Here is an 11,908-nt window from a genome sequence, read left to right as displayed (position 1 = left end):
ATTATTCCAAAGCCCTCTAACTGTGCAACTTCATTGCAAATACAATATGCATTTTTAACCTTTGCCCTATCACATTATTTGTTGGAGAAAACAATACTGTAGTTTTACTTAAAAAACCCTCCTCCACTATATTCTTTTAACTCATATGTGCCAGTAAAATTGAATGCTATTTGCAGGTTTTGGGCTTTTAAAATATCTAATCATTTGCAAATCAACCAGCTGCTTTTGGAGTTGTTGCATAATTTTTTAAGTTGACAAATGCTTTTCTAACTGTTCCACATATTGAGAGGTCATGTTTAAAAGCATGCAACTGCATATTTTATATCAACTGTGGCTAAACAATTGTGTGTGTGTGTGTGTGTGTGTGTGTGTGTGTGTGTGTGTGTGTGTGTGTGTGTGTGTGTGTGTGTGTGTGCACCTGACTGCTTTTTGTCTGTCAGCAATGGCTCAGAATGTCTGAAATCTTTTTTGGGCGCAAAACCTTTGCACAGCCACAAGTACAGCTTGCAACTTTTTAATAAACAGTATTTGAATTAACAACAGAGGGATAAAGGCTCTGACTTGTGACTGCATTTATTCCCAGCCTCAGGCCTAAGGGTACCTTAGTTAGCAGCAAACACACTGTCATATAAAGGAGATGAGACTCACATGTTGTGCTTGCATTCACTTCATGACAGGAGGAATGATTTTTCTGTGCTGCCGTCAAAACATCAGGTATAAAACATTTGTTCTAAACTAATGGCCTTACCTTCAGTCTCCACTTTATATAACATGGCCATTTAACAGCATCAAGCTAGAGCAGTAAACATTATTTCACCTGTTTATTTACATGTTCATTCGGAGATAAAGATTCAATATTGCAAATCATGTACAAAAAAATTAAATAATAATTTACAGTTATAGTAATTGTAACATGTTAGTTTGACCGTGGAAGTAATAGTATCATAACGTTATTTTAATTTCTATTTTTACCATATTCTAGATTTACCATTACAGTACTTAACAAGAGTGAATTTTCAAGTTTTTTTATTTAAATAAACGGAGTCTGGCTAATAACTGGAAAACAATTAGGCAAGTCTAGAATATGTAATGAAACCTTGTTTACTAATGCAGAAAATAGGTCGAACCTTGGTAATGACCTAGCAACAGACACGTTTTCTAGTCCCTTCAGAGTCTGCTAGCCAACTTGAGCTTATGCTTTCTATCGATCGTGGGGTTTCCCAAACTAAATAAATACCCCAGATATAAACACAAAAATGCTTAAATGTTTAAAAATCTGCTTATCTGCTTTTTAGCTAATAGCACCATATGACTGTTCAAGCTGATAGAGGATGCCAAAAAAAATGCTAAACATTTCCAAGCAAGGTTATGTCCAAATTCATTTCATGAAAAAAAAACAAAAAAACAGATTAAATCATTTACAAAATTCACATGTTTTTACCTGACAAAATGTTATGCTTCAGTCCATATTTGATGGTGTTTAGCCTTTCAAAAACAACTTTTTTGCTGAGATCACTTAGCCTAAGTATTGTAGCGATTAGGCCTGGGCAATAAACCGAAAATTTATCGATACCGAAATTTACGACGATAACCGACGTCATTTTGCCCATGTCGGTATATTCGGTGTTTAAAAAAAAGAAAATGAAAATTGGTTTTGGTTACGTGTAGGTAGGCTATGTTCTCATGTCCCTTTAAGACGCTGTACTACGTCGGAGACGTGACTCCGCCCCACCCAGTCTGTAACAAACAGGGAAAGAGAGGTGAGGAGATGGAGGACGGTTTGAAAGTTGCAGCGGCTGCTGTGGCGGCTGAAGTAGACGAAGTTGATGTGGTCGAGGGAGAAGGTGAGCAGCTTGTTCCAAAAAGAAATGCTTCATCAATCGTTTGGCAGTATTTTGGGTTCAGCAAGGACGATGTCGACCAAAAAAATGTGAAATGTAAACTGTGCCAAAATACTGTGGCGACAAGTCACAGTAACACATCCAACCTCTTCCACCACCTGCAGTACAACCACGTTATTCAATTCGAAGACATAAAAAAAGCGAGAAGCGAGAAGCGATCAGGACCAGCAACAAGTGCTTCCACCACCAGGCAGCAGCCTATAACCAAAGCATTTGCTTTTAGTTTACAAGGGATGCAACTTGTTTCTCTCATTATAGAGAACCTGATTACTTGACAACTTGAATGTGGCCATTTTGGAGTAAGCTCTTTGTAATATCCATATTTAGAATTTGTTTATTAGAGATTGTATTTTTAATACTTTGTGTTTGCAGGAAATTTAAGTTATCGTTTACATTTCAAGTAATCTGTGCTTATCAGCTGTTCAATAAATCTTAACAGCTAAAAGCACTTAATTTGTATTTTCTTCATTTATTTTCAGACAGTGTGGTTTTACAGTCCTTTAAAGTGGCAAAATAATTGCAATAAATAGGTCCAGGGGAGTCATACTATGAATGTAACTGCCACAGCCCCATCTATGGCCAAACTTTTTTTTTGCACAGGGGGCGCAGGGTTATCGTCCATTTAAAGTTATCGAGGTGAACTGCTCAATATATCGTGATATTGATTTGAGGCCATATCGCCCAGCCCTAGTAGCGATGCCCACTTTCTAAATCCGGACTGAGTTTTTTTTAGTTTGCAGTTAAGTTTGCTGTTTTGTGTCCCGAAATGCAAATGTCACCTTTTGTCAGTGTTTATATTGTGCCTGTTCAGGACACAGTGGTCTACTTTATGGTTTACACCGTCAGCGAGTTTACTGCTACTCTTCATAATGTTAACTTCATTGCTTCAGTGAATACTGGGGGTCCTTGTGCATTATGTGTCTCACATTTACTGATGCCACTTTGACATGTCCTGTTTGTCTCCAGTCTGATGAAAGAAATACCATAGACATACATTTTCTGCAGGAACAGTAGTTAAGAAATGATATAGTTGTTTTTGTATCCATGGGGAAGGTGTGCTGCCATGCTTATCCCAGCACATTCTTGACTCTGAGTCTGAGCTCACATAATCTGGGTACTCTGTCGCACAATAGCTTGTTACTTCACATTCCCCAAATCAGAACTGAAGTAGGAAAAATGTAATCCTCTTAAAGTGCACCTTATACAGGGAAGAGTCTGCAAAGGGACTTACTGTAAACTTGGACACTTCCATCATTACGGTCATTCAAATGCTGTATTTCAGATCTTGATTTAAGTTAGTGTAGACGTGTTTAATTATAACTCTACACCTCACCATGTTTGCTTTTGCTGTATTTTTATTGTTTTTTAGCTACTTACGTTGCTATTACCGTTTGTTGTTTGATATGATCCTGTCTCTTTTTAAACTGTTATTTGATCGCTTGTTGAATGTTTGAAATGTCTTGTTCACATTCGGCATCATTGAAAATGAAGCACTCCCTCAATGATTTCTCAAGAGTCTTAAATAAAGGTTTGAATGAATGTCTTTTACACAAGTGCACCACCATTCTGTTTATTAAACTACTTTACAATAACATTTCAGACCTAAGCCAGAAACCACATATACGTCTGTTTGGCTGCAGAAAATAATCAGAAAATAACGTCTTGCACAAAACCTGCATTATAAAATCAAATGCCTAATTCCGCTTGGTAACTTCACAGGTTTCTCTGTCGTTTTGAGTTAGTTTTACACACACACTGTTACACACTACACAGGCCCGCTTGCATTAGCAAGTTAGCCAACCGATCAAGATCTCAGTTCACAGAAGCAAACAAATCACACACCGCACAGCTGATGGTTTCCAGCCCAAAACATGTTCAAAAACCGCCCCAAAGCACAAAACCGCACAAAACATTTAATCGGTAAAGCAACGTCATTTTGACCACCCTAATAATTTCTGTATCATACTTAAAAGCAACGAAGGCCTGCAGCTGAGGCATGCATAATAAATCCTAAAGCAACAAGCAACCTGCAGCAGCCAACTACCACAGCAAAGCAGCTTTTTAAGGTGCATTCCTGCCAAACTGAAGCTGTACAATGAGATCATCTTCATCATATTTGTTTATAAGGCAGCTGGTATCTTTTTACAACTCAGTATCATTTCAACAAATAATACAATAAACTTTAACCTTAAGTGGGGTAACTTTGCATAAATTCAGATTTATGCTCCAATTTATGCCCCAATTTACGCTCCTCTTTGCACAAGCGTAAACACGCACAGAGAAAATGCACTTTTACAAGGCAGATTTTAATTATTTTAAATATTTCCGATTATTCATTACATATGCAATGAATTATATTATAATTACTAGGTTTTAAGTCAGACAGGCTGGTGTGTGCTGCGAGGTCTTACCTTTAAACGCAGAACAGGTCGTCGGTTTGCAAATTGAACTGGCTGCTGCAGGACACAGCTGAACATCGGGAGGGTACTGTGTAGAAATATAAAGGGTCCCTTTCACATCGCTTTCAGTATGCCTTCTCGTATTTGGCATGATGAAAAACACACTTTGCCACACTGGCTAACTTGCTACCGCCAAAATTTCACCACCACAGCACACTGCGTCGATAGCTCCAGCGCAGGCGCTATGAGGTCAGAGGTCACGTTAGGGTGACGTTGTCAACCCCAGCTGTTTCTTCTTCTCTTGATTATTGGCGGATCACAAAAACCCAGCTGCTTCTCACAAGAATGGAGTATAAATCAAACAGATTTGTGCTAAGTAACTGTGTGCAAAGAAAAAATATATATATATATATATATATATATATATATATATATAGATATATATATATATATATATATATATATATATATATATATATATATATATATATATATATATATATATATATATATATATATATATATATATATATATATATATATACATGTAAAACCAGCCCAAATTCTCTCTACCCGCCCGAGCTCAATTTCCCTGCACATTGCAACCCAAAGCAGCCCAACTGGCCGGAAAACCCAAAAACCCTATCCGGCACATCCATGGATGTATTATGAGGAAGTCAACACAGTCTGTGTTGCCGGAAGTGTTATCCAAAAGCACCCAAGTGTGATGCGCCATCTAGTGACGTAGCGTAGTAGTGGTTTAGTGACTGAAATTACATGGCGTTGACATGAATTGAAATAAATGCAAAATTATAATTATAATTATTATTATTATTATTATTATTATTATTATTATTATTATTATTATTGTTGTTGTTGTTGTTGTTGTTGTTGTTGTTGTTGTTGTTATTATTATTATGCAATGCCTTCTATGAAGACAGAGTTTACTTAATTATTTCTTAAGTCAGCTGTTTTCAACCATCTGCATATTAACTTTAAAGTATTTAAATTACTAAAAAGATTTAAACTTGGGAAGTGTGTCTGGACAGTGGATTGTCTTTTATCCCTGATATATACAGTACCAGGGATTTTGTGGAGTGTCACTGCAGATTTCACACAAATCAGTAAAGTTAAAAATATACTACTATAAAGGATTTTCCAAAATACAAAACAGATGTTATAAAGTCCCCTTGACCAAGAAAAACACTTATTACAGCCTTCATTCCCACTGCTATAAACATCTTCAACTAAATGGTAATGCACAACACATCTACATAAACACTATGCCACTCTGCACATAGTAGAATATTGTAATTTTTATTCTGTCTAAATTATTTGTAGTAGGTATTTATTCTGTTTTTAGGAACACATGCTGTATGTTTATTTTCTCAGTTTGTTTTGTAAAGTATGATGTATGTTGAGCTACGCCTAAGACGATTATTTGTTGACAGACAATAAAGTTTCCTGCCTCTGAATCTGAATCATCACTTATAACCCAATAGAAGTGAGTGACGGTGTATTTTTCTGCAGAGACTCTACCTAATTTATTCCATATTTTCTGTGTTTATGGGCATGTACCCGCACAGTGCTGAAGTCATAATAAAAAGGTAGAGACCCAGTGATCAAGAGTGAATCTGGGTGTGGCTTTCACTTTTGCTGGCGAGTATGTTCACAAACAGTAACCAACTATCCTCTGTGTTGTTTGCTGTTGTGTTAGCTCCTCCTTGCTGGACAGAGTTTGAAGTGTTTACCAGGAGGAGAGCTGCTGTGGAGCTGGCAACAACACAAAGTTTGCTGATCCGGCAGGGAGTCAAGACGGTCCAGCATGCTCCTACTTGGTACTGGGTTATTTCAGTCATTACCTTTTTCCTTTATCCACTGTTTCACAGCTGCAACAGTAGCGACCGAACAGGCTACAGAGCCTATGATGTTAGCACAAGTTTAAATAACTTGGTTTTCATTGGCCAATGAGCCCCGTCCTGGAACACATGATGCTACTCTAATGTGCACCCTGAAGGACAGACACACACAGAGGGTACATAAAGACAAAAGAGAGAGCTGGATAATTCTTTATGGATTTTTTGTTGATCTACTGGCCCTCCGATGTGCGGGCCCACCTGGAGTTGTCCCAGTATGCTGAAGCCCGGCTCCTTGGACCAATAAGCTGCCCAGCAGGGCCCCAGCTGCAGCCCCAACAGCTGACCTGGTACTTAACCCTGTAGCCACCCTGGAGGAGCCAGCAAGGGCCCCAACTGCGGCTCCCAGCGCAGTGCCTCCAGCCCTCAGCCACGACGGAGTCCAGTCAATCTCAAGTTGCCCCACTTGGTCTGCAGTCTCACTCTGTGGACCCAAAAAGAATCACTCTATTAATATACCTGGTTACCATCCCAACTTTCAGCAATATCAAGTGCACGGTATCTCACAGCTGATTAAAATATGTCCTTATGTTTATATCGCAAGCTGTCTGACTGTATTCAGTCAACCAATTATCTTATATTTGCAAAAAGTATGTGTTTCCAAGACTTGGGACCCACCCCAAGGACAGACAAACCCTGATTATGACACTAGTGCCAACTGCAGGTCTCTCGTTCTTGGCAAAATGCTTCAGTGACTAATGAGTGTAATGAGCTGTGAATATATAAGGTACTGACATTCTCTGTGGCAAAACAGTTGGATCAGACTTTCCAGCTCTGCATGAAGTAATGTAACACTGTCTGTCATGGGTCATGACGTTTGCTGAGTACATTCACACTCCTCAAAACATGAATCTTTGTTATGTGTAGAGGGAGGAAACTATACTGAACACCCAGGCTTATCAATATGGTTTAGTTGGTGGTAACTCAACTGGCTTAACAAAAATAATTTCTCCAGTTGACATTAACAAAGTTTGGCTTTGTGGCAAAATCTTAAAGAATTTTTACAGAAATCACTTGTTTTGCAATCCTCCTCTGATACAGTTATCAACCAAGATATATCTGTTTGGGCTTATCATATGTTTTTGCAGCAATGTTCATCTCACTCACCTTCTCATGTAACATGTTGTCATCATCCAACACTACCAGACCTTTCTGTTCTGTCTCTGCAACTAAAAAACATTAGTGACATTTACTCAGGCAGAAGAAGTCACATAGCATTGTTATTAACTAAAATTACAACTTTGTATGTCTGTGAATACTTGGATGCTGATTTAAGCACACTTTCAAGGTGGGCACTGATGGAAAAGCTACTACTACACCAATTCAGTATCTGATCAAATATCTCTCATTTTGTTCCTGAGTAATGAATAACAGCCAGATAAGTATTTTTGCAGAACGTTATGATGTCACAGTGAAGCTGACCTTTGACCTTTTGGATATAAAATGTTATTACTTCATCATTTTATCCTTTTAGACATTTATGTATTGTCATATCGAGTGGGTGAATTCCAGAGTTATAGCCAAGAATATGTGTTGTGAGGTAACAATGATCTTAACTTTTGACCACCAGGATCTAATCAGTTTATCGTTGAGTCCACCTGAACGTTTGTGCCAAATTTGAATTTCCCTCAAGAAGTTCTTGAGATATCGCAATCACAAAAATGGAATGGATGCACGTACAGACAAGAAGACAAAGAAGTTGGTCAGTCGGAAACCTGAAAAAAAACGCTATTACTGAAAGGCTACCTGGATCAGTGACCTCTGTAGCGCATTCTAATGCGGCCATTTCTCAATATGATAGAAGAGTAAGGTGTAAGGAGAGAGTCAGCACAATTTTGGTCGTGTCCACCATTGCACAAAATGTCGCCTCAATGAACTGTGCACACTCTGACATTACAAGCCAAAAACTCTGTTCTCCCTGTTTCCATGTCAACACAAAAAACAGTTTCTGAAAATCTTCAACCTGGCAGAGTTTCACAAGAGATCTGTTTAAAGTGACCTAAAACACAGTTTTGCGTGTTGAAAAGACCTAAAAACATAGAAAAAGCAACATTTTCAAATATACCTGTGTACATGTGGACAAGGCCTCAAATAACTACATCAGACTCATTTCACTAAGGATCTGCAGGGTTGAGTTTTACTCACTGGGCTTAACAGCTTCTCCATGGTGGCTGAATGGCACCGTAAATGCCCATTTGTGTTGTTGGCCAAGATCCTCCAATGATTTGAGGCCAGTCATTGTTTTCTTGTCACTTTTGTTGAAGTGCACAGTGTTCATCTCATTTTTGGGTTCTTTTTTCTGGTAGTGCCTCTGCATCCCTTCGATTGTGGCCTTCAACACCCTCTTTGTATCCTCATTTTCTCTCTTCAGCTGTGCTATTGTCTGTTTAAGATCTTTGGCTTCTCTTTTGTGATTGATCATCATTTGATCCAGCTCTTCATCTTTCTTCTCACACTTTTTCTTCAAGGCTGCCGTCTCTCGCTCTTGTTCCTTCACTCTTTCCTCCAGCTCTACCTTTTCCACCTCAATGCTTTGCTTTGTAGCTTTAATGACATCATCTTTCGCAGCACATTTTTCACTCAAGCTTGTTATGACTCTGTCTTTCCCTATAATGACTTGCTTGAGCTGGCTGTTCTCCCTCTCGGCCTCCATTAATCTTCTGCCAATCTCGTCATAGTCTTTATTCCTCCCCTCCCTCGCTGCCTCCAGAGCGTCAGTGTCCTCATCTTTCTCTTGAGCTGCTTTAATCATGTCCAATACTATCCTCTCCTTCTCTTCAACTGTTCGCCTCAGCAGATCATTGTCCCCTCTTGCCTTCTTGAGCCGTCTTGCTTTCTTTTTGGAGATTTGATCCAGCTTCTTGTTATTTTCTTGGAGTGTCATAAAACTACGCAACAAGTGTACGTTATCATTACCCACCTCAGTTTCCTCAATCATTGCCAGCAGTTCTTTAACCTGAACATCTCCAACCTTGTTTAAGTTATCAAAAACATGGTATCTATTTCCACATTTGTCCACCAACCACTGAAGGGCAGGCCACCTCTCAATGTGCTCCTCAATGGGGGTGACTCCCAGTTTGTCTCCCCAAGTGAACAGTGTGATGGCTCGAGTCCACCCCCAAGGTCCAAGCAAGTTTAAGTGTTCCTCCGTTTTCAACCGGTCCGTTTCAGTGAAAGTCTCATCACTGCGTACGACCACCAGGACAGCATGAGGAATTGGGGAACACAGAGATGCACTGTGGGTAATCTGCTGTTGCACTTCCTGTGGAGTGTCCTCTGAACAGTATCTGCCATGCCAGCCAGGAGTATCAACCACAGTGACTTGCTTTTGGTCAGCGTTACCCCGTCTCTCAGAGCACTGCGATGTTGGATGTCCAGCAGGAAATACTTCCTCCCCCAGTATGGTGTTTCCAGCTGAGCTCTTCCCAACCTGCTTTGGCCCCACGATGAGAACTCGAAGCATTGAGATCGGAGGCAACTCTCCTGGATTTTAAATAACATGCAGAATTTAAGCAACAATATTAACTTGGAATAATTTCATATTTGGATATATTTGACAATTTAAATGACAATAATGTAGAAATCTGTTAGGAAAAGTGTACCTAAACTCTTTCAAAAAGGAAAGCTTTTTTTAAAGAAACTTTAGCTATTTAATATTCCTTGGTAGAACCATAAAATTATTTAATCAAAATTAGTCTTCAGCTGCAAAGTTCCATGTGAACTTAAACTTGCAATCTGAGGACAGCAAACTCAAGAAGTAAACGCTACACTCACATACTCAGAGCATTAATATCGCAGCAAACAGCTATTTGAAATGTAAAGATATAGCGGTGTAATGGTGTCCTGAGCAGAGAATGACATTCACATTGACTGAGACCTGTGGGCAAATATTCACTCTCCTTTTAGCTCACATTTTGGTCTCTACCAACTACAGAGGGAAATATTTAGCTCTGAAACTGCTAAATTTTGCAGCTACCTTATTTGTTTAAAACACTAACCTATTATGGCCAACAGCTACATTATGAAAGCGTGAACAAGAACAGCCAATTTGCAGAAAACCAGAACAACAGGCTGAAAGAAGCTAAAAACCTCTGAGGGGAACCACAGTGATAGGTGATAATTCTTTGTTGGGTTCAACACTATAAGTGACTGCTTTCACATCACACATTCAATCCAGTGTCATAAAAATATCGACTAATTAAAGAATACTTACCCATTAAAGATCTGAGTGTGCTTCTGGTTATTTGCACATTCATTCGTCTCAGAATCGCCCTCTTTTCCACTTTTTTCCTTTCCCTCCCAGTTATTCTAGAGACTTCTACGTTTGCAGCCACATAACCATCTCCACCTGCATTTTTCTTCCTTGCAATCATTGCATCAATCTTCTTCAAAAGTTCTTCAATCTGAGCATCATCATCTTCTCCCCAAATGCTTGTGTCTAAAAGGTGGTATCTATGTCCACACCTCCCCAAAACTGCTTTCAGAAACCTGTGTCTTGCAGCGTAGTCCTCAATGGACGAGCCTCTCAGTCTCTCACATCTGGTGAATATTAATATCATGTTTCTCCACACCGTCTCATTAAGCAGCTCAAGAGGTCCTTCAACTGTCCACTCCCTGCCTCTGTGAGGGCTGATGGGTATGACCATGAGGAAGGTGTGAGGTCCTGGCAGGCACATGGTCATGCAGGCTGCCATGTTGTCATTCACCAGGCCGGGGTCTCGAACGGAGTAGTGGATCCACCTTTCAGGGCTGTTGACCACAATAACTGTACGGCCATCATCAAGAACACCCTGTCTCCTAACACACATCTTCACATCTCTACTGGTGTCAAACATCTGTCGGCCCAGGATGGTGTTTCCTGTCAAACTCTTCTCCAGCCAGTCGTGGCCAAGAAGGACAATCCGCAGCTCCTGAGGACAGTGTTTGTCCCCTGGAAGATGACAAAATTAATCAGCAGCAGTGCAAACATGTCATCATATCGTAATTTATATCAGACGCAAAAGTAGAACTGAAATGAAAGAAGAAATAGAAGGATTTTGATATAACTTTTCAATGAAGTTGAAGGGAATGGAAAGTTCATTCTGGACCCTGAAAACAGTCATTGTCAAGCTCAGTTTTTCAATCTTTAACCAGCGCAGTCCTTAAAATATTCAGAAAAATTGAACATGATACTCTGTCTGCTGAGGAGGATCATTTGAAGCACAGCGACCACAAAGACCTTGCTGGCAGATTGCTTACTCATGTCTGTGTTTTTGATTGCTCTACTCTGACAACCATAAAGTCACATAACTGTTGTAAAGCTCAATGCTACATGCGAAATAATTTATTTTATTCTCAATAAAGTGTTAAAAGTTGAAGAGCAAATATAATTCAACTGCATACCTTTTCGTGTCTGTGCTTTGCAGCCCATTGAAACTCTTTCTTCCATCTTTTATCCTGTCAAATGCTTTTTGAAAAACCACATTGTCAGTCCCCATGGTCAACCTGCACTTTAATGTTTGACTCGGCTTCCTGTCTGATAAGCGGTCAAAGTCTAGCCGACCCAACCACTCATATAATCTCTGTAAGGGGAGATATCACACGTATAAGCACAATCAGAGAACAACTTTTGAACAGTGACACTAAGTTAACCATTACATTTATTGCCAGGGTCTGAGGTCAGTGTGTTTAATTTATTCATTTTTCAATGAGC

The 11,908-nt window shown here is 39.4% G+C and overlaps 1 protein-coding gene across 1 annotated transcript; it reads right to left on the bottom strand.

The window, feature by feature from the left end:
* Positions 1 to 6,355: 6,355 nt before the first annotated feature.
* Positions 6,356 to 11,764, bottom strand: LOC148188489 (uncharacterized). The gene is made up of 5 exons (XM_088083071.1): positions 11,599 to 11,764; positions 10,430 to 11,146; positions 8,362 to 9,699; positions 7,324 to 7,385; positions 6,356 to 6,640 (listed from the first exon to the last, which is right to left on the bottom strand). Exons 1-5 carry the CDS (start codon positions 11,642 to 11,644, stop codon positions 6,371 to 6,373), a joined length of 2,433 nt encoding a protein of 810 aa, XP_087939197.1. The 5' UTR covers positions 11,645 to 11,764; the 3' UTR covers positions 6,356 to 6,370.
* Between the last annotated feature and the right edge of the window lie 144 nt (positions 11,765 to 11,908).

The sequence above is a fragment of the Plectropomus leopardus genome, chromosome 10 (genome assembly GCF_026936395.1).
Source record: "Plectropomus leopardus strain MGB_pleo_1.0 chromosome 10, ASM2693639v1, whole genome shotgun sequence".
Taxonomy (NCBI): Eukaryota; Metazoa; Chordata; class Actinopteri; order Perciformes; family Serranidae; genus Plectropomus; species Plectropomus leopardus.
This window is presented reverse-complemented; position numbering and strand designations above follow the sequence as displayed.

Excerpts from the sequence above, each read along its gene's own strand:
- LOC148188489 (XM_088083071.1), bottom strand. The coding sequence starts at position 11,644 with ATGGAAGAAAGAGTTTCAATGGGCTGCAAAGCACAGACACGAAAAG. Across the intron at positions 9,700-10,429 it reads CACACTCAGATCTTTAATGG|GAGAGTTGCCTCCGATCTCA; the intron begins GTAAGTATTCTT and ends TTTAAAATCCAG. Across the intron at positions 7,386-8,361 it reads TGGAGAAGCTGTTAAGCCCA|TTGCAGAGACAGAACAGAAA; the intron begins GTGAGTAAAACT and ends AATGTTTTTTAG.